At 48.6% G+C, this 22,590-nt stretch overlaps 1 protein-coding gene across 1 annotated transcript in view; it reads right to left on the bottom strand.

The window, feature by feature from the left end:
• Positions 1 to 3,888: 3,888 nt before the first annotated feature.
• Positions 3,889 to 22,590, bottom strand: part of TEKT5 (tektin 5) — a 49,893-nt gene continuing 31,191 nt past the window's right edge. The window contains exons 6-7 of the mRNA XM_005889263.2: positions 7,452 to 7,606; positions 3,889 to 4,105 (exon numbers count right to left, since the gene is read on the bottom strand). Of these exons, the coding sequence (XP_005889325.1) occupies positions 3,889 to 4,105; positions 7,452 to 7,606 (372 nt within the window). The remainder of the gene's footprint in view (positions 4,106 to 7,451; positions 7,607 to 22,590) is intronic.

The raw sequence follows: 22,590 nt of genomic DNA, 5'->3' as shown, positions 1-22,590 counted from the left end.
AGTTCAGTCGCTCAGCTGTGTCCAACTCTTTGCGACCCCATGGACTGTAGCACGCCAGGCCTCCTTGTCCATCACCAACTCCTGGACTTTACTCAAACTCAAGTCCATTGAGTCAGTGATGCCATCCAACCATCTCATCCTCTGTCATCCCCTTCTTCTCCCACCTTCAACCTTTCCCAGCATCATGGTCTTTTCTAATGAGTCAGTTCTTCACATAAGGTGGCCAAAGTATTAGAGTTTCAGCTTCAGCATCAGTCCTTCCAATGAGTATTCAGGACTGGTTTCCTTTAAGATGGACTGGCTGGCTCTCCTTGCAGTCCAAGGGACTCTCAAAGAGTCTTCTCCAACACCACAGTTCAAAAGCATCGATTCTTCGGTGCTCAGCTTTCTTTATAGTCCAACTCTCACATCCATACATGACTACTGGAAAAACCATAGTTTTGACTAGATGGACCTTTGTTGGCAAAGTAATGTCTCTGCTTTTTAATATGCTGTCTGCTGCTGCTAAGTCACTTCAGTAGTGTCCGACTCTGTGCGACCCCATAGACGGCAGCCCACCAGGCTCCCCCGTGTCTGGGATTCTCCAGGCAAGAACACTGGAGTGGGTTGCCATTTCCTTCTCCAATGCATGAAAGTGAAAAGGGAAAGTGAAGTCACTCAGTCGTGTCCGACTCTTAGCGACCCCATGGACTGCAGCCCACCAGGCTCCCCCGTCCATGGGATTTTCCAGGCAAGAGTACTGGAGTGGGGTGCCATTGCCTTCTCCAATATGCTGTCTAGGTTGGTCATAAATTTTCTTCCAAGGAGCAAGAGTCTTTTAATTTCATGGCTGCAGTCACCATCTGCAGTGATTTTGGAGCCCAAAAATAAAGTCTGTCACTGTTTCCTTTGTTTCCCCATCTATTTACCATGAAGTGACGGGACCAGACGTCATGATCTTAGTTTTCTGAATGTTGAGTTTTAAGCCAAGTTTTTCACTCTCCTCTTTCATCAAGAGGCTCTTTAGTTCTTCTTCACTTTCTGCCATAAGGGTGGTGTCATCTGCATATCTGAGGTTACTGATATTTCTCCCGGCAATCTTGATTCCAGCTTGTGCTTCTTCCAGCCCAGCGTTTCTCATGACGTACTCTGCATATAAGTTAAATAAGCAGGGTGACAATATACAGCCTTGACGTACTCCTTTCCCTATTTGGAACCAGTCTGTTGTTCCATGTCCAGTTCTAACTGTTGCTTCTTGACCTACATGCAGATTTCTCAGGAGGCAGGTCATGTGGTCTGGTATTCCCATCTCTTTAAGAATTTTCCACACAGTATTATGAATGTTATTTGTTACCAATGAATTGTACAACTACTTTTAGGTTATTTTTAGGTTAAGATAAATTTTACATCACATGGATTTTATCATAGTAAGAAAAATTGAAAAAAAATCCTAATAGCGCACCGAGCACCCAGACTTTGGGTTTCTAAATACCATTCTCCAGTAAAAGGAAACAGGGTTCCTTGGAGAAATGGCTGATTCTGGGACTGGAGCAGAAAAATTTGAAATGAGCCTGGAGCATCTTATAGGGCCAGGAAGTAAGGAAGTGCTCAAAAAACAACAGGACGGGGGCTGTCAAAGGGACATAGGAACCACAGGACATAGGATCCAACCCAAAGAACTCCCAATGCTCAAAGCTGGAACAATTTGAGCAACACAATAAATAATGTAGTATTGGATTATAGCCCAGAGTGTAAAATATATATCCATGAGTAATATTGACATAAATAAATGGTAGAATAAATAACAGTGAAGATATTTTCTTAGAGAAGAATTACAAATAATACATGTACATACATATATTACAAATAATACATGTACATACATACATCTCCCAGAGATGGAGCTTAATCCCACCCCACCTTGGGTGTAAGCTGGACTTAACGACACACTTTTAAAGAGTGGAGTATGGAAAGGGATGAGCAGTAACGGGCATAGAGGAGAAGTTTGGCAGATGCCCCCTTAACCAGCATGACCAGTTTAACCTCTACAGGGATGTCACGCAGACATCATGAATGCCTTCACAGGAAGGAATGAGAAAGACACTGCATCCCTGGTCTTCCCTGCCAAATCTGTAACCCCAGACTAATCACAAGAAAAGCATCAGACAAACCCACGTTCAGGGACATTTAACAAATACCTTCAAATACCAACAAATAGAAGGACTCTTCAAAACTGTCAAGATCATGAAAAACAAGGAAAGATGGAGATACAGCCATCAACAGAAGAGAGCTGATAATGAAGTACAGTGTAATATACCCTGGATTGGATCTTAGAACAGATAAAGGCAAACAGGAAAAACAAATTCTGGAGTTTAGTTAATAGTAATACACTAATGTTACTTTTTAGTTTTAACAAATGAACCATAACAAACAGTTCCAACAGTTATTAGAGGGCGATGGGTGAAGGGTACATGGAAATTCTCCACCTTGTCTTTGCGACTTTTCTAAGAACCTAAACATATTGCACAATTTAAAACTCTATTTAAAAAAGCATTTCCTCCTGATTAAAGAGGAACACATGTTCACTGTAGATGATTAAATATAAACAAATAAGAAACCAGCAGTTTCAATGACATCTTATTCTGCACTTTTTTTTTGACTTGAAGTATAGTTAGTTGGCTCAGTGGTAAAGAATCTGCCTGCCAAGCAGGAGACCCGGGTTCGATCCCTGGAGAAGGAAATGACAACCCATTCCAGTAATCTTGCCTGGGAAGTCCCATGGACAGGGGAGCCTGGTGGGCTACAGTCCACGGGGTCTCAAAGAGTCAGACACAACTTAGTGACTTTGCAACTCCATGGACTGTAGCCCATCTTCCTCTGTCCAGGGAATTCTCCAGGCAAGAATACTGGAGTGGGTTGCCATTCCCTTCTCCAGGGGATCTTCCTGACCCAGGGCTTGAACCCAGATCTCCTGCACTGCACGTAGATTCTTTACCATCTGAGCCACCAGGGGAGCCCCCAACAACAACAATACTCTATAACAATAATGTAATGGATTATAGATAATTATACGGTGAAAGTGAAGTCGCTCAGTCGTGTCTGACTCTTTGAGACCCCATGGACTGTAGCCTACCAGGCTCCTCCCTCCATGGGATTTTCCAGGCAAGAGTACTGGAGTGGGCTGCCATTTCCTTCTCCAGGAGATCTTCCCAACCCAGGGATTGAATCCAGGCTTCCTGCATTGTAGGCAGATGCTTTACCATCTGAGCCACCAGGGAAGTCAATTATACTGTAACAATACTCTATTACAAAATAAAAGTAAATAAATAAGTAAATTTGTCTATTAAGGGCAGGATTCAAACCCAGGACTTCTGGCTCCAGTTCCTAATTTCTTTTGCACCGCCCCACATGGCTGACAGTCACCTCCACCTTGGACCAACCTTGTTTTATAGAAACAAGCTCAGTCTGGGAACTTGTACAAGGCCCCTCGGCTCCTAAGTCACAGCTGGCCTCGGGACTCCTAGCTCCGATGTCCAGTCTTTGGACACCATGGTCTATGCTGTGCTCCTTAACAGACAAACAGGTTTTTAAAAATGCGGCCTCTTCCGTTCCTGGGGAGGCTGACAACCTCACAACATTCGGTCCCCGACGGATAACAGCATGTCTCCACCCTGGGATCCATCGAGAGGCCGGTTCCGCAGCAAGGAACAAGCTCCCAGGTCTCTGGTTTGGGCACATTTATTTTGGCTCTTTACATATATATATACATATTATTTTTTTTTCATGATAGGAGGAAAGGGAGAAAAATGACACTTTCTTTTATTTTTGTTTTTCTGCCTTTGCAAATTCTGTGTTATGTAAGGAGTGTGCGTGGAGCGGGGCGGGGTGGGGGTGGAGGGAGGGGCAGGCTCAAGGGCAGATGCCCATGCACGGGGTGCTGGGGAAGGTCTTCCTCATCGCCATGCACTTCTCCTTGTCAATGCACAGGGTGTTGGCCTTGATGGCCAGTTCGTGCTCCAGCCGGCACTTGGTCATGACCAACAGCTGCAGCGTGTCCCGGGTCTCCCGCAGCCTCAGCTTGAGGGTCTGCAGGGTGTCGTCGATGGTGAACACCTCGTTCACCAGCCTGGGGAGAGAGCAGAGGGGAAGGTGGGTTCGGCCAGCCGGAGGCCATATGTGCCTCTCCCATGTGCCAGGCGCTGGGGAACTCAGAGAGCCAGGTAGGTGGGGCTCAGCCAGCAGGAAAGACAGAGGCGGGCAGGCAGGTGGGTGAACACCCTGTAGAGTTGCTGAGGACGGTGAGCACAAAGCGAGACACAGACGGGGTGTTCAGGAAAACAAGCCGGTGTTACCTCACTTAAGCACAGACTCAAGACAGGACCCACAAGAACCAAAAGTGAAGTGAAGTGCAAGCCGCTCAGTCATGTCCGACTCTTGGCAACCCCATGGACTATACAGTTCATGGAGTTCTCCAGGCCAGAATACTAGAGTGGGTAGCCTTTCCCTTCTCCAGGGGATCTTCCAACCCAGGTCTCCCACATTGCAGGCGGATTCTTTACCAGCTGAGCCACCAGAGAAACCCAAGAATACAGAAGTGGGTAGCCTATCCCTTCTCCAGAGGATCTCCCCAACCCAGGAATCGAACCAGGGTCTCCTGAACAGCAGGCAGATTCTTTACCAGCTAAGCCACCAGGGAAGTATAAACAGACACTCAAATCCTTGCACAAATACTCGTGTGGCGCGAATGAAAAGCCAGTGAAAGTGTTAGCTCCTCAGTTGTGTCTGACTCTTGCAACTGCATGGACTATAGCCGGCCAGGCTCCTCTGTCCATGGAATTCTCCAGGCAAGAATACTGGTGTAGGTAGCTATTCCCTTCTTCAGGGTATCTTCCCTACCCAGGGATTGAATCCAGTCTCCTGCATTTCAGGCAAATCCTTTACCGTCTGAGCCATCAGGGAAGCCCGCGGCACAAATAACAAGAGTCAAAAGGTCAAAACAACCCAAATGTCCATCGAAAGATGAATGGATGCACAAAATATGCTCTGTCCCCACATGAGGATATTATTCAGATGTAATGAAAAGGAATGCAAAGAACGGACTTATTGGAAAAGACTCTGATGCTGGGAAGATTGAAGGCAGGAGAAGGGGACAACAGAGGACAAGATGGTTGGAGGGCATCACTGACTTGATGGACGTGAGTTTGAGCAAGCTCTGGGAGCTGGTGATGGACAGGGAAGCCTGGCGTGGTGCAGTTCATGGGGTCGCAAAGAGCTGGGCATGACTGAGTGACTGAACCGAACTGAACTGAACTGAATGAAAAGGAATGAAGTGCTGATATGTACCACAACATGGATGGACCTTGAAGACATGATGCTGAGTGAAAGATACCAGACACCACGTCTGAACCCCAGTACCTGTGATGTGATGCTTTTTGGAAGAAGGATTTTTGTGGATGGAATTCAGTTAAGCATCTTGAGATGAAATTATCCTCCATTAAGTGTGCTGTGCTCAGTCAGTCAGTCCTGTCTGACTCTGTGTGACCCCATGGACTGTAGCCTGCCAGGCTCCTCTGTCCATGGGATTCTCCCAGAATACTGGAATGGGTTTACCTGCCCTCCTCCAGGGGATCTTCCCGACCCAGGGATCAAACCCGGATCTCCCCCATTACAGGCAGATTATTTACTGTCTGAGCCACCAGGGATGGACCCTAAATCCAATGACTGATCTCCTTATAAGAGAAAGGAGGGGGAGATTTGAAACACAGACACACACAGGGAGGAAGGCCATGTGAAGATGGAGGCAGATGCAATGATGCAGCTACAAGCCAAGGGCTGCCAGCCACCACCAGGAGCCAGGAGAGGGGCCGGGTGAAGACGCACTCTCAGAACCCCCAGAGAGAATCAACCCTGCCGATACTCTGATTTCTGAGGTTTGGCCTTTGCAAGTTTCAGAGGAGAAATCCTGTTGTTTTAAGCCACCCAGCTTGTGGTCATTTGTCACAGCAGCCTTGGGTCATGAATACACCTGGTGAGCTGTGATGGTGGGTTGGTTGTGGGGCTGGGACTCACCTGGAGGTTGGGGGAGAGACAGTGCTCAGAACTGGAGGACACGCTGCTGGGAGGACCCGGGTTGATATCAGGGTGAGCTTCCCAGTGACAAGCCTGAGCTAGAGAAAGGTGACAACAGCAGCCTGGAGACCCTTCTTTCCTTAGGGCTCTCTCAGCCAGCGCTGTCCAGCAGAATTTTCAGCAGCGATGGAGACAGTCCATTCCACGCCTCCAGCCACACATAGCTTCTGACCACTTGATATGCAGTTTGTGCAAATAAGAACCTGAATTTTATTCCCAGGCAGTGACCAAGGCTGTAGAAACCTCAGCACACGGCACCACTCAGCATTTTCTCTCTGAATATTTTTCTTCCTCCTCTTTCTCCTCCAGCTCTGTTTGCCTCATTATCTCAGCTCAGAAGGAAGACGAGCCACTGAGTTGTGGGGGAAGCCTGTCACATGGCCACAGAGAATGAAGACAGTGTCCTGAGCTTGGAGGGGACAGAGCAGTCAAGCGACCAGCCCCAAGTCACACAGCAGGTCACAGGAAAAACACTCCCCAAGTCCAGTGGCCATTTCCTTCCTTGCCTGATCATCGTGCCATCCCAAACCCCCACCCCTAGACTCCAAAAACCCTGTTTCTGGGCCTGCAGTGAGCTTTGTGCCACTCTCCCGTCAAAAGAAGCAGTTCCTCCTTAGCTAAGTGGGACGGGCAGGATTGGGCTGTTCCAAGGCGATGGCACCCCACTCCAGTACTCTTGCCTGAAAAATCCCATGGACGGAGGAGCTTGGTAGGCTGCAATCCATGGGGTCGCGAAGAGTCAGACACGACTGAGCGACTTCACTTTCACTTTTCACTTTCATGCATTGGAGAAGGAAATGGCAACCCACTCCAGTGTTCTTGCCTGGAGAATCCCAGGGACGGGGGAGCCTGGTGGGCTGCCGTCTATGAGATCCCACAGAGTCGGACACGACTGAAGTGACTTAGCAGCAAGGGCTTGCAGGTGAGAATTTCACAGAAAGGGCGCTGGAGGATGGGTGAGGTGTGGGCTGGGCATCTCTTTCACAGGAGCCTGGAGAGACGGGGCGGGGATTGGGGGGGCGGGGCGGGCAGGGTGGGGGGCGGTTGGAGCGATCAAAGGGCAAGGACCACGCCTCCAGGCTGGGCGGCAGCTTCTCATTGGCTTGGAGAGTTCCCGCAGCAGAACAGGCCTACAAAACCGTCCTCACTTAGATGAGAAGGCGGCAGCGCAAAGGGGTGGCCTCCATTGGTGGGGAGACTGCCAAGGGCATCCTCAGAGCCCCAGGCCCCCAGTGCGCTGTGGAGTCGTAGACCCCGGTCTCCTGATGGGTGGAGGGTCCATTTCCCAGTTCCTGAGACCTGCCCCTCCCCTGCCGGCCCCTGACCCCCACACCGCTACTCACTTGAACTGGGGGCTGTCCCTGCACAGCTCCACGTTGGGGCGCCGGGTCCGGCACTCCAGCCTCGTCTGTGCCACCTTCAGCGGGCACTCCTTGGCCATGATGGACCTTTCCAGCAGCATGATGGTGTTCTCCGTCTGGAAGATCTCCTGCAGCGTCTTCGGGGAACATTTGCGGTATCAGAAGGAACCTGAACTTGCATTTGTGTGCTTAGTCGCTCGGTCGTGCCTGACTCTTTGCCACCCCGTAGATCGCAACCCGCCAGGCTCCTCTGTCCATGGGGATTCTCCAGGCAAGAATACTAAAGGGGGTTGCCATGCCCTCCTCCAGGAGAATCTTCCCAACCCAGGGATCGAACCCAGGTCTCCTGCATCACAGGCCAACTTTACCAACTGAGCCACCAGGGAAGAACTTGCACTTAACCAACCATAAGTGCCCCCCAGAACTGAGTGTACTAAAAGTATGACACGCCACCGTGTATAAAACGTCCGTTCTCTTCCCTGTCATCTCCGGCAGCTCTAGATCTATGTATGAGCAGTTCTAGTTTTCATGGTGCCCCTCACCTGAGAGAAGGTTCTTTAGAGGTGGACTGCGCTGACACCCCTCCCAGACTTGTCAGGGCCCAATGGGGAGGTATTGTCAACCCACTCCAGTATTCTTGACTGGGAAATCCCCTGGACAGAGGAGCCTCGCGGGCTATAGTCCCTGGGGTCGCAAAGGAGTTGGACACGACTCAGCAACTCGGCAACAACAAATAACGAGGTGACGTGTGCTCTGTTCTGGACAAGCCTGGAATGGTACACCCTGCCACAGTGTCCCTCAACACCCTTCCTTCGATTAATCTATGGGCTTGTCTGTCTCCCTCCCTAGCATGTGAGCTCCAAGAGGTCAGGTGCTTTGCTTTATCCATTGCTGCATCCCCTCCACCCATCGCCAGGCACAGAGCTTAGTGCAGAGTGAGGGCTGTCAGATAAAATACCGCACACCCAGTTACATGTGAATTTCAGATCAACAACAAAGCATTTTTAGTACAGTAAGTCCAATTTGTTTCTAAATCCAACAAGATTAGCCTAGATACCCAATTAACACAGTTGGTGATACAGTACTGTACTATAATTGGTTTATAATACTTTTCACACAAATAATAGATAAAAAAATAAAATAAAACATTTTTACTCTTACAGTACAGTACCTTGAAACTACAGTACTACAGTACTACAGCTGCCATACAGGGGCTGGCATCAAGTGAACAGGCAAGAAGAATTACTGACTCGAGGAAGCAGAGGAGGTGGGAGATGGTAGAGCCGAAGGATCGTCAGTAATAGGAGACAGTGTGTGCATAGTCACTTAGTCGTGTCTGATTCTTTTCGACCCTTTGGACTGTAGCCCACCAAGCTTCTCTGTCCATGGGATTTTTCAGGCAAGAATACTGGAGTGGGCTGCCATTTCCTCCTCCAGGGCATCTTCCTGACCCAGGAAGGCAAGCTGCAATTTCACTCACTCCTGATGTTAATGCAATGCACGTTCACATCTTTGAAAGTTCACAACTTGAAGGTTCATATGTAGGGGATTTACTGATATGTCTCAATATTGCATAACACATACTTACACTAGAAAGTTGTTTGCTGTTGATCTGAAATTCAAGTTGAACTGGACATCCTGCATTCTTATTTGCTAAATATAGAATTTTATTATGCTCATACTCATAGTAGGAGCTCAATAAACATCCATTGAATGAACGAATGAATCACAGTGGGACCTCGAAGTCTAGATTTTTAGTTAGTTGCCCAAGGGTCCTTATGCACACTGAAGTTTTGGACCAGTGTGCCCTGAAATGTATATGGTCCTGTCACAGATTTTAATATGCAGAGAACTGTTACATGTGAGTATACCAGTGCTCCTGAATGTGGTGGGGACTGCAAGTCTAAGACCCTGTCTCACTTTTAGGACTTTGTAACCATATTGTTTTTCTCTTTGACATGAGAAAGAGAAACAACTGATGCCGAACAACTGATGCTTTTAAACTGTGGTGTTGGAGAAGACTCCTGAGAGTCCCTTGGACTGCAAGGAGATTAAACCAGTCCATCCTAAAGGAAATCAGTCCTGAATATTCATTGGAAGGACTGATGCTGAAGCTGAAACTCCAATACTTTGGCCACCTGATGCAAAGAACTGACTCACTGGAAAAGACCCTGATGCTGGGAAAGATTGAAGGCAGGAGGAGAAGGGAATGACAGAGGATGAGATGGTTGGATGGCATCACCGACTCTTTGGACATGAATCTGAGCAAGCTCCTGGAGTTGCTGATGGACAAGGAAGCCTGGCGTGCTGCAGTCCATGGGGTCAAAAAGAGTCGTACACGACTGAGCGACTAAACTGAACTGAACTGAACTGATGAAATACTCACAAATCATAACATGACTATTTTACCTGGGTTGGGCCCATATTTTATGGGCAACAAGAAATTGCTTAAAAGAGATTTTTTCCCCAAAGAAGTAAAGTCCTGGCTTCCCTATTACCTTAACACGTTATTGACTGGAGACGTATTAATATATCTTTTATCACCCAAATGTTATTGACTGGAGATGTATCAATACGTTTTTAGACAGTGATACAATTAACATCACTGCGTGAAGTTGTTAGAACTTAAAGTTGATCAAAGATTCATTATCCAACTTCTGTCATTATCATTCACATTTTTCTCCCTCAGGGGTTTTTGATCCAACCTTATTGAGAAACCTATATGCAGGTCAGGAAGCAACAGTTAGAACTGGACATGGAACAACAGACTGGTTCCAAATAGGAAAAGGAGTACGTCAAGGCTGTATATTGTCACCCTGCTTATTTAACTTCTATGCAGAGTACATCATGAGAAACACTGGGCTGGAAGAAGCACAAGCTGGAATCAAGATTGCTGGGAGAAATATCAATAACCTCAGACATGCAGATGACACCACCCTTATGGCAGAAAGTGAAGAGGAACTAAAAAGCCTCTTGATGAAAGTGAAAGAGGAGAGTGAAAAAGTTGGCTTAAAGCTCAACATTCAGAAAACGAAGATCATGGCATCTGGTCCCATGACTTCATGGGAAATAGATGGGGAAACAGTGGAAACAGTGTCAGACTTTATTTTTGGGGCTCCAAAATCACTGCAGATGCTGACTGCAGCCATGAAATTAAAAGATGCTTACTCCTTGGAAGAAAAGTTATGACCAACCTAGATAGCATATTGAAAAGCAGAGACATTACTTTGCCAACAAAGGTCCGTCTAGTCAGGCTATGGTTTTTCCAGTGGTCATGTATGGATGTGAGAATCGGACTGTGAAGAAAGCTGAACGCCGAAGAATTCCTGCTTTTGAACTGTGATGTTGAAGAAGACTCTTGAGGGTCCCTTGGACTGCAAGGAGATGCAACCAGTCCATTCTGAAGGAGATCAGCCCTGGGATTTCTTTGGAAGGAATGATGCTAAAGCTGAAACTCCAGTACTTTGGCCACCTCATGCGAAGAGTTGACTCGTTGGAAAAGACTCTGATGCTGGGAGGGATTGGGGGCAGGAGGAGAAGGGGATGACAGAGGATGAGATGGCTGGATGGCATCACTGACTCAATGGACGTGAGTCTGAGTGAACTCCGGGAGTTGGTGATGGACAGGGAGGCCTGGCGTGCTGCGATTCATGGGGTCGCAAAGAGTCAGACATGACTGAGCGACTGAACTGAACTATGTATATTATAAATGCAAGTTTATTACCAAAAATTTTCAAAAGTGATGTATTACAAAATTTTGAGTAAAGAAGTATTTTTCATTGAATTTTATGCAGATACTTTTTCTGATTGTCTGAGCAACACATATACCAGTATCTTAGAAGATGACAGTTCTTCAGATTATAATTCTGATTCAGATGATGTGAATATTAGACCAAAAAAAAAAGACAAAAAATCTTAGGGATGGATTCTGAAATGGAAAGTGAAAATGAAACTCATGGTGCTGGAGAAGACTTTACAGGTGTGGCTTCTCAGGTGGCACAGTGGTAACGAACCCACCTGCCAATGCAGGAGACACAAAAGACACAGATTCAGTCCTTGGGTCAATAAGATCCCCTGGAGGAGGTCATGGCAGCCCGCTCCAGTACTCTTGCCTGGGAAATCCCATGGACGGAGGAGCCTGGTGGGCTACATTCCGTAGGGTCGTAAAGAGTTGGACACGACTGAAGCGACTTAGCGCGCACACACACAGTGGAAACTACTGAATATAATAACCCACAGAGTGTTAGTGAAATAACAGGAATTAATTTTGGCCAGCCAAAATAAAAATCCCTAGCCACAGGCACTAGTTTCTGGAAAAACCACTCAGCATGCCCTGGTCAATAATGAATTTGCATGCGGCTTAGTCATTCAGTCGCATCCAACTCTTTGCGACCCTATGAGCAGTAGCCTGCCAGGTTCCTCTGTCCATGGATTCTCCAGGCAAGAATACTGGGATGGGTTGCCATGCCTTCCTCCAGGGGATTTTCCCCACCCAGGGATCAAACCCAAGTTTCCTGTGTCTCCTGCAATGGCAGGTGGGTTCTTTACTATTGAGCCACCTGGGAAGCCCTATGTTACGGAAAAAAAAAAAAAAAAGCCTACAAAGAGAACACGTCTCTGTTTCAAGAGAACAAAAGGATGCCCTTTTCCTACTTGGGCTGAGACAGAGGCAGAGTTATCTGAGGGTGGGGTAGGAGGGGGTGCTACACTGCCTCTTTCAAATCCCACCAAGGAGGGAGACTGGCCCCTCACCTGGTCCTCAGTGGGCCACCCAGACCAGAGCAATGCCAACCAGAGGCTGGTTAAACGCTATCCCATAAGAATGTTCCGTGCCCAGCATGGGAAGGTAAACACTCCACTGAGCGGGGAGAACAGCTCCTTAGAAGCCCAGGGGATTTTTCTCAGAAACTTACCCTTTGGATATACAGGTATGCAAAGCTCAGAGAGCATGCCGAACACACTGTAGAAGAAAACTGGGCCTTCCAACCCAGGTGGCTCAGTGGTAAAGGATCCATCTGCCAAGCAGGAGGAGTTTTGGCAGGCAGGTTCTTTACTACTGAGCCACCTGGGAAGCCCCCTTATGCCTCATTACAGGATACTGAACACAGTTCCCTGTGCTGTATAGGAGATCCTTGTTGTTTATTTTATACATAGAAGTGTGTGGACCCTCAACTCACATCACCAAAGTGAAAGTGTTAGTAGCTCAGTGGTGTCCAACTCTTTGTGACCCCATGGACTATAGCCCACCAGGTTCCTCTGTCCACGGAATTCTCCAGGCAAGAATACTGGAGTGGGTAGCCATTCCCTCCTCCAGGGGATCTTCCTGACCCAGAGATCAAACCTGGTCTCCTGCATTGCAGGCAGATGTTTTACTGTCTGCGCCACCAGGGAAGCCTGTATCTGCTCATCCCAAACTCCTCATTTATCCCTCCCACCCCCTTCCCCCTTTGGTAACCATAAGTTTGTTTTCTGTGTCTGTGAGTCAGTTTTGTAAATAAGTTGATTTGTATCATAGTTTAGATTCCATGTATAAGGGCCATCATAGGGTATTTGTCTTTCTCTTTCTGATTTACTTCACTTAGTGTGATAATCTTCTCTAGATCCACCCATGTTGCTGCAAATGGCATTCTTTCATTGTTTTTTATGGCTGAGTAGCATTCCATTCACCCCACTCCAGCACTCTTTCCTGGAAAATCCCATGGACGGAGGAGCCTGGAAGGCTGCAGTCCATGGGGTCGCTAAGAGTCAGGCACGACTGAGCAGCTGACTTCCCTTTCACTTTTCACTTTCATACATTGGAGAAGGAAATGGCAACCCACTCCAGTGTTCTTGCCTAGAGAACCCCAGGGACTGTGGGGCCTGGTGGGCTGCCGTCTATGGGGTCGCACAGAGTCGGACACGACCGAAGCGACTTAGCAGCAGCAGCATTCCATTATATACCACATGTTCTCCCCATTCATCTACCCATGGACCTTTAGGTCATTTCCATGTCTTGGCTTTTGTGAATAGTGCCACTATGAACATTGGAGTATATGTATCTTTTTGAATTAGAGTTTTCTCCAGGAATGGGATTGTTGGATCATATGGTAACTCTATTTTTAGGTTTTTGAAAAACCTCCATACTGTTTTTCCACAGTGGCCGCACCAATTTACATTCCCACCAATGGTGTAGAAAGGTTCCCTTTTATCTACACCCTCTCCAGCATTTATTTTCTGTAGATTTTCTTTGATGATGAAAGGGCCTATCCCTTGACTCTAGCGAATAGGCGGACATTCATTCACATGCTCATTGATTTCTTCATTCACTCACTAATTTATGGATTCACTGATTCAGTCTTTGACTTAACTGTGGATGAGGCACCTATTGGGTGCTAAGCACTGTTGTAGGTAGTGGACACAGCAGTGCACAGAACAGGTAGAAAACACCATCTTCAAGGAGTTACATTCTAGTACAGCGGTCCCCAACCTTTTGGCACCAGAGAAAAGTTTCATGGAAGACAGGCTTTCCATGGACCAATGAGGCAGGGTATGGTTTCAGGAGGATTCAAGAACATTACATCTATTGTGCACTTTATTTCTACTATTATTACATCAGTTCCACCTCAGATCATCCAGCATTAGATCCCCCAGAGGTTGGGGACCCCTGTTCTAGTGGATTATTTGCCCACTTCTTTAGGCAAGATTTATTAAGCACCTGGGCTTCCCAGATGGTGCTAGTGGTAAGGGACCTGCCTGCCAATGCAGGAGATGTGGGTTCAATCCTTGGGTCAGGAAGATCCCCTGGAGGAGGGCATGGCAACCCACTCCAGTATTCTTGCCTGGAGAATCCCAGGGACAGAGGAGTCTGGTGGGCTGCAGTGCATGGAGTTGCAAAGAGTTGGACACAACTGAAGTGACTAAGCACGCACACACATTTAGCACCCATAAGCCCTTACTACAACTGCAACCGTCTTTGTGCTGTGCTAAGTTGATTCAGTCGTGTTTGACTCTTTGCAACCCTATGGACTGTAGCCCGCCAGGCTCCTCTGTCCATGGGATTCTCCAGGCAAGAATACTGGAGTGAGTTGTCATGCCCTCCTCCAGGGGGTCTTCCTGATCCAAGGATTGAACCCATGTCTCTTACGTTTCCTGCATTGGCAGCTGGGTTCTTTACCACTAGTAGCATCACCTGGGAAGTGACCATCTTTGCCATCACAGAAGTTCAAGTTCCTCTCTCCCTGTTAACAACACAAATTTGAATGCCTTTAGTGTGCAGGATATTGGTGGGAGATGCCATCACTAGGAGGCATCCAGTACATTTCAGTTTTCTGGGAACTCTCATGTGAGCCCAGCAGTGAGGCAGGAAGACAGCAGCTCTCAGGGAAAACTAAAGCTTACTAATTGTTTTTCAAACCTGAGGACCACTTCCAGGGGCATGAGGCCAGTCTGTCCTGGCACAGCCTCCCAACACTTGCTCATCTCCCTTGATTGGCAAAGAGCAGCTGGGGGATCCAGAGACTTCTGCAGGCAACAGGCTCCAGTTACATGTTAACAAGCCTGCTCTGCTTTCGTTATATGTATCTTTCTACGTGTGTGTGTGTGTGTGTGTGTGTGTGTGTGTGTGTGTGTGTCAGAATCTTTGCGACCCTATGGGCTGTAGCATGCTAGGCTCTGTCTATGGCATTCTCCAGGCAAGAACACTGGAGTGGGTTGCCATGCCCTCTTCCAGGGGATCTTCCTGACCCAGGGATCAAAACCCACATCTCATGTCTCCTGCATTGGCAGGCGGGTTCTTTACCACTTGTGCCACCCGGGAGACTGAGCTACTCTCTACTCCTGGCAAACGCTGTTGGTTTTCCATCCATAGAATAACATAATTACATTTTACCACGTGAATGAAACATGTAAAGTGAGTAACAGCCCAGGTGGCGGGGCGGGGGTGGGGGAGGGGCAGGCAGGTAAAATCAGGAAGGGTGACGGTGAAGGAGGGTGCTGAGGGGCACTGTGAAGCTACTTGCCCCCCGTCTCCTCCTCGGGGCTGGCTTTTGGCGGCGTGGTGGGGCAGCTGGAACCGACTCTTGCTTTTTCCCCATGCCACCACCCCTTCCCACCCCACCCCACCCCCTTGCATTTCTTGAACAGGCCTGCCTGTGGATTTTCCAGAACAGAAGGGGTTTTCCAGAATTGGCTGTTCTAGAACCCACTGATGACTCACACCCAAGGCAAATCTGCCCAGGCGGGTCTAAACTCTGCCGAGAAAATATTTCTCCAAACCTCCTGTCCAGCCTCCATCACTCACAGCCAGGGTCCTCTTCAATGGAAGGGAGAAAAAAGATACACACACACTCCTTCTTGGGGGCAGCCCCTGATGCCTACCACAGTCCTGCCAACCTGTGCACCTCCAAAAGCCCTGGAGGCAGTGACTCAGCTTCCAGAAGTTTGAGGAATGTGACCCCCAAGGGACAGGAGGCAGAGACCACGTGGGCTGACCAGAGGCAGGGGCTGGAGACAGAACAGCCTTGGCCTTCAGGCTTAGCAGGAAGCTAAGGTGCCAAGACTGAGCTCTGGTCCCAAGACCCCAAATTCCATGATGTCCCCCAAGGAGAAGAACTTGGAGTCCAAGAGGGTAATCCACATATCCCAGCATGTCCACTCCTGGTCTATACTATATACACTGAAGGAGCCCAAGACCATTCTGGAACATACGTGTCAAGGAGGTTCAGTGAGCTGGCAGCACCCAGCTGCTTGTGACCACAGAGACGGACATGTAAAAAACAGTAAATGAGCAGGTGGAGGATTTTGGCAGCCCATAGATGGATTAACCTCACATCCATAGGAACGATGCAAGGTGAGGAAACTGGGAAACAGATTGAGCTATTTGATACAATCCCTTTTGAGAAAAGTAAAGATCCATGCACAAGCAATGGCAATCCACGTTTTTTATAAGAACACATTTAAACGGGTGGCAGAGGAGGAGTGGTTAGGTTGCATCACCGACTCAATGGACATGAATTTGAGCAAACTTTGGGAGATAGTGAAGAACAGAGGAGCCTGATGTGCTGCAGTCCATGGGGCTGCAAAGAATCAAACACCACTGAGAGACTGAACAACATTTAAATCAATAGGTCAACATTCTTTAAAGAGGTCATATTCATTCATTCATTCAAATAGTCCCTGAGGGCAAGGTCAGCTATGGGAGAATAGGAGTTACCTTGAAGTTTAGGGATAAAAGGGTATAAACAAGGAAATGAGGGGCTTTGTACAAACACATGTGCCAGGAGCCAAGACGTATGATAAACTTACCTCTCTTCCCCAGGATCAAAAGAGGAGAAAAAAATCCCCATAATCCTATCAGAGCTAAGGTTTCCTTTTAAAATAACTTTTCTAAGGGAGAAATTCTATTAAAGACAAAATGCTATCTAATTGTAATGGGTGTTAATTCTTGCATTTGTTTGCCCATTAGCATTATCTGGACAGTTTTTTAAACTGCAGCTGTCTGCCCCCTCCACCAGAGGTTCAGATTTCATTGGCCCAGGATGCAGTGGGTGTCAAAAGGTTTTAGGAACTCCCTACAGGTGCAGCCAGAGTCACGAAACACTGATGCAGGTGATAGAGATGTGCAAATGCTAAAGAGTCCCAAGGGGAAGGAGATGGATTGAGGACTTGGATGTGCAACTCAAGACTGTCCATCTTGGCAGGAAAACTCCAGGTGGAGTCACTGGAGTAATTTCATCCCTTGAAAATATTTTTGGAGCTGTGCATGTGGGTGACCTGAGCACCATGGGCTTGGGTTTCCAGCAAGGGGCCTGGGGGAAAGGAGGCTGCTTCATCACAGGGTTTTCAAGTTTCTGGGGGAAATTTGATGTCAGCAATTGGAAATCCTGGTGCTCAGCCCAGAGCTGTGCCCTTGTCCCGCACTGTGGTCACCTAGGCAATCCAGACCCCAGCCCAGGCAGGCAGGAAGCTCAGAGCACAGGCAGCCTTGCCGGGCAAGTCTGTACATGCTCTGCAGCTCAGAATCGCTCAGACCCAAGGCGCCTGTAATATGCATGTGGGCACGCATGCGCGCACACACACACACACGGAATGAGCGTCTCGAACACCTTCACCACCCTTTGCAGGGGGAAGAAGATAGAGGTGTTTGAGGCATTCAATTACCCACTCACCCACCACCTGCCCATGGAGCTGGTGCATCTCACAATCCACATCTAACCCAGCATGCTCCCACCACAGGGCCTTTGCATAGACTGTTCCCGCTGCCAGGGACGCTCCTTCCCCAGATCTCCACATGGCTCATGCCCTCATGCCCTTCTGGTTATGGCTAAAATGCCCAGAAGACCTCTCTCTGATCATTTCCTTTAAACTTACAACCCCCAAACCAGCCAGCACTCCCAATTGTTCAAATTCTGCTTTCTTTTCTCTATAGTCGTTATACCTTCTGACATACTGTGCTTTATTCATTAAAGAGCCTCTTGATGAGGGTAAAAGAGGAGAGTGAAAGAGCTGGCTTAAAAGTCAACATTCGAAACACAAAGATCATGGCATCCTGTCCCATCACTTCATGGCAAATAGATGGGGAAACAATGGAAACAGTCTTTATTTTATTAACCCAAGTTTATTTTCTTGGGCTCCAAAATCACTGTGGATGGTGACTGCAGCCATGAAATTAAAAGATGCTTGCTCCTCGGAAGAAAAGCTATGACAGACCTAGACAGCGTATTAAAAAGCAGAAATAACGCTTTGCCGACAAAGGTCCATATAGTCAAAGCTGTGGTTTTCCCAGTAGTCATGTACGTATTTAGACCATGAGTCATGTGAGAGTTGGACCATAAAGAAGGCTAAGAGCCAAAGAATTGATTCTTTTGAACTCTGGTGTTGGAGAAGACTCTTGAGAATCCCTTGGACAGCAAGGAGATCAAACCAGTCAATCCTAAAGGAAATCAACCCTGAATATTTATTGGAAGGAATGATAATGAAGCTGAAGCTCCAGTTCTTTGGCCACTTGATCCAAAGAGCCTACTCACTGGAAAAGACCCTAATGCTGGGAAAGATTGAAGGTGGGAGGAAAAGGGGGCAACAGAGGATGAGATGGTTGAATGGCATCACCGATTCAATGCACATGAGTTTGAGCAAACTCTGGGAGATAGTGAAGGACAGGGAAGCCTGGCGTGCTGCAGTCCATGGGGTCGCAAAGAGTTGGGCACGACTGAGCAACTGAACAACAATTCATTAATGTTGTCCATCATCCTCTACCAGGGAGTAAGCTCCATGTGGGGAGGGATTTTTGTTTTGCTCTCTGCTGAATTCCCACTGCCTAAACCAATCAGTGCCCGGGACATAGTAATAATATCACCTAACACTTAAAATAGTGCTGACAGGGTGCCAGGCATTTTGCTAAAAGCTGTATGTATTGCCCAATTGTTCAGTCGTTCAGTGGCATCCAACTATTTGCGACCCTGTGGACTACAGCCTGCCAGGCTCCTCTGCCCATGGAATTTTCCAGATAAGAATACTGGAGTGGGTTGCACTTCCTATTCCAGGGGATCTCAGGGATAGAACCCAAGTATCCTGACTCAGGGATAGAACCCAAGTCTCCTGCATTGGTAGGCAGATTCTTTACCACTGTGCCACCTGGGAAGCCCACCGACTAATTAGTAGATGCTTAATGAACACTTCCTCCCTGGATGGACCAATGCACACCATGAGGTGTTTGCTTAAGTAGAAAGCAGAGACATTGGCACCAGACAACCTGAATCTCTCCAAATCCCAGCCCCAGCACATCCAAGCTGGGTGACCTTAGGCAAGTGTCCTAGGCTCTCTGAGCCTTTCTAGTAAAATGGGGATCACAGCCACTCCACAGAGTGGAGGTGAGGCCATTGTGCCAGGCCTTGGAGAAGGAGCTCTTGGAAACCTTAGCAAGTATATAAAGCCCTTCACTGCTGGCACACGAAGCCAGTGACACTCCTTTGTGGTAACTTGAAAAGCCTTGGCACCAAGTCCTGCTCTTCCCAAAGCAAGCCCGTGCCTGTGTGTGCGTGTTCCTCCCACAAACACGCCCTGGGAAAAGCCATCGTGCCCCTCCTTCCATCTTCCCTTGGCCAGCTAAAGAGCTCTCGCCCTCCTTCCCTGTCTGCCTTTCTCCCCAGTCCCTGAGCTGGGGAAACCTCCTGGGGCAGGGCGAAGGGCTGCCTGCTGTGGGATTGGCCCAGGGGCTCACCCCATGGGAGGAATCTCTGCAGCCTTGGTCCAAAGCTGGAACTCAGTTGGGAAGGAGGGTCCCCAGGCCCTAGACTGAGAAAGGGGTAGTTCTAAGCCTCCCGTGTGCCAGGCACAGGGGGCAAGGAAGGCAGGTCCCTTCAGCTCACTGAGTCCCTCTGCAGTCACACAGATCTAGGTTCAAATACCAGCTCCGGCTCTTCCCCACTGTGTGCCCTTCAACCGGTCGCTTACCCTATCTGTGCCGTATATATTCGTGTATTCGATATCCACTGAGCCTCTTCACTCAGTAGCCCCATCTATGGGGCCAGACATTGTACAGGACACTTGTTCTTTTTGTTGTTGTTGTTGTTTCGTTGCTAAGTCATGTCCGACCCCTTGCCATCCCATGGACTATACACCCACAGGGCTCCTCTGTCCATGGGATTTCCCAGGCAAGAATACTGTGAACGTGAAGTGAAAGTGAAAGTTGCTCAGTCGTGTCCGACTCTTTGAGATCAGGCCAGAAAGCTGGAGTAGGTAGTCAGTCCCCTTCTCCGGGAGATCTTCCCAACCCAGGGATTGAACCCAGGTCTCCCACATTGCAGGCGGATTCTTTACCAACTGAGCCACCAGGGAAGCCCAGAATACTGTAGTGGGTTGTCATTTCCTTCTCCAGGGGATCTTCCCAACCCAGGGACAGAACCCCCATCTTCTGCTCGGCAGGCAGATTCTTTACCATGGAGTCACCTGGGAAACCCATGCTTTTATTATCATGCTATAAAGTTTGCATAATAATAATAACAAATCACCCACCAGGTTACCGTGCAGATTAAATGATACTGTATATAAAATGCTTAGTCCAGTGCAGACACGTGCCATGAGGCTGTCCCTCCTGCCCACCCTCCGCCCAGCTCCCATCCTGCAGTGTTCAGTCCCTTAGGAGGTTTTTCCTTTGGGATAATTGTTGTTGTTTAATGTCAGACAATAGGAACCTCAGAGTTTGTCTCTGCAGGTGACTTCAGTCCCCTCAGACGTCCAGTCCAGGGCTCAACTTCCATCAACCCACTTATTAGGGTGTAAGGGGTCAAGGCAGGGGTTGCCTGTGCAGCGGAGGAGGAGTGTCCTCTTTCTCAGCTTCTAGAATGCGGCTCAGGGAGGGTCGGCTCAAGGTAGAAGGTGGGTCAGTCCCCCAAACCCCAACCCCCCAACCCCCCAGCCCCCCAGCCCTGCCTGAGGAACCAAAGAGCGTTTTGTTCACCACACCCCTCTACCTTCCCAACTCCCCACTCTCCTCCCCACCCCTTTCCCCCCTCCGCCCCCCGCCCCTGCTCCAGGCAGATTCTCAGCCACGGGGGGCCTCCTTGCAGGGTGTCTTGGAGGTAAGAGTCCTGGGCAGGAAGTCAGGAGACTGGGGTCCCATCCAAGCCCTAACACAAACCAGCTGTGGAACTCATACCTCACTCAGAGCCCCGGGCTGTGGGGGCCCCAATTTCCTTATCCAGCAAATGGGGACTCAAGACCTGTCTCCCTGACTGGTTAGGGCACTGAAAGTGCTCCTGGACCAAGTTCAAGCTCTAATCCATCACCATCACCTCCGTGTGCCCGGAGCCACGTCCTCTGAGATGCAGTCTGAGAGCTGCTGTTAAGAGCTGCAGGTGTGGCTGTGTGTGTGCACATGTGTGTATGTGCAGGTATGCGTCTGTGATTTTAAGTCTTCAAGTCAACCCCCCTCAGATGGCTGGGAGTCCCAGTACATAGCCTTCTGGAGCACCTTGAAGATGCTGTAGACAGTGGACACATTTTTCTCTAAGTAGATATTTTCGGTTTTAGACATATAGTTTCTGTCACATATAGTTTCTGAGTTTCTGAGCTCAACTCAGCCAAGGTAGTGCACAAGTAACCCCAGACAATACAGAAATGTATGGGGGAATCTGTGTTCCAATAAAACTTTATTTACAAAAACAGTCGGGGGAGGGGCAGATTTGGCCCCAGGGCTGATAGTTTGATGGGCTTCCCAGGTGGCTCAATGGGTAAGGAATCCACCTGCCAATACAGGAGATGCAGGATGGATCCTTGGGTCAGGAAGATCCCCTGGAGAAGGGAATGGCAACCCACTCCAGTATTCTTGCCTGGAGAATCCCATGAACAAGGAGCCTGGCGGGCTACAGACCAATGGGGGTCACAAAGAGTCAGACATGACAGAGCGTGCACGCAGGCTGTAGCTCATCACAGAGGAAGTCCTGATCCCTCTAAGCCTCCCATCACGCACAGGCTGCTGCTTCTTCAAGGTTTCCCACGTTCAGAGAGTAATTTCTCCAACAGCTTTGCTACTCAAGGGGTGGTCTGCAGACCAGCATGGCTGGACTCTGAGTGCTCGTCATACACGCAGAGTCTCGGGCCCCAGCCCAGACCTCCCAAAGTGCTGCGCCATTTTAACAAAATGCTGAGGTGACCACATGCACGGTTAAAGTTTTAAAGCAGAAGGACATGGTCGGGTTTGTTGTTTGAGGCAGATCTCTCCGGCTGCCGTTAGGAGGGTGGGCAGAGGGCACAAAGCTGGGAAGAAGATGGCCAGTGAGGAACTGAGAGGCAGGAGGGCCCACACCGAGTCCAGATGGAGAGACGCAGAGGGAACAAGGTCACGAGAGGACACGAAGGGCAAAATGTGGTGCGCCGTAATGGTCTGAGTGAGCTGAGGGAGGAAGTGCCAGCCCCTAAAATCAGAAGGCTGCTGTTCAAAGGCCAGCACCACACCACTGAGCACATGGGCTTGGCAAATGGCCAAACCTCTCTGGGCCTGTTTCCCCATCTGTATAATGGAGATAATAACAATGTCTACCTCAGAGGGTGACTGTGAGGGTTAATTTAGGTACCCTTTGCTAAGCACAATGGCTGCCACCTAACAAGCACTCTGTAGACCTCAGCACTTTCTATCTAGCCACCC

Source organism: Bos mutus, chromosome 25 (genome assembly GCF_027580195.1).
Source record: "Bos mutus isolate GX-2022 chromosome 25, NWIPB_WYAK_1.1, whole genome shotgun sequence".
NCBI classification, from domain to species: Eukaryota; Metazoa; Chordata; class Mammalia; order Artiodactyla; family Bovidae; genus Bos; species Bos mutus.
Note: the sequence above shows the minus strand (reverse complement) of the source record. Positions and strands in the feature narration are given on the sequence as shown.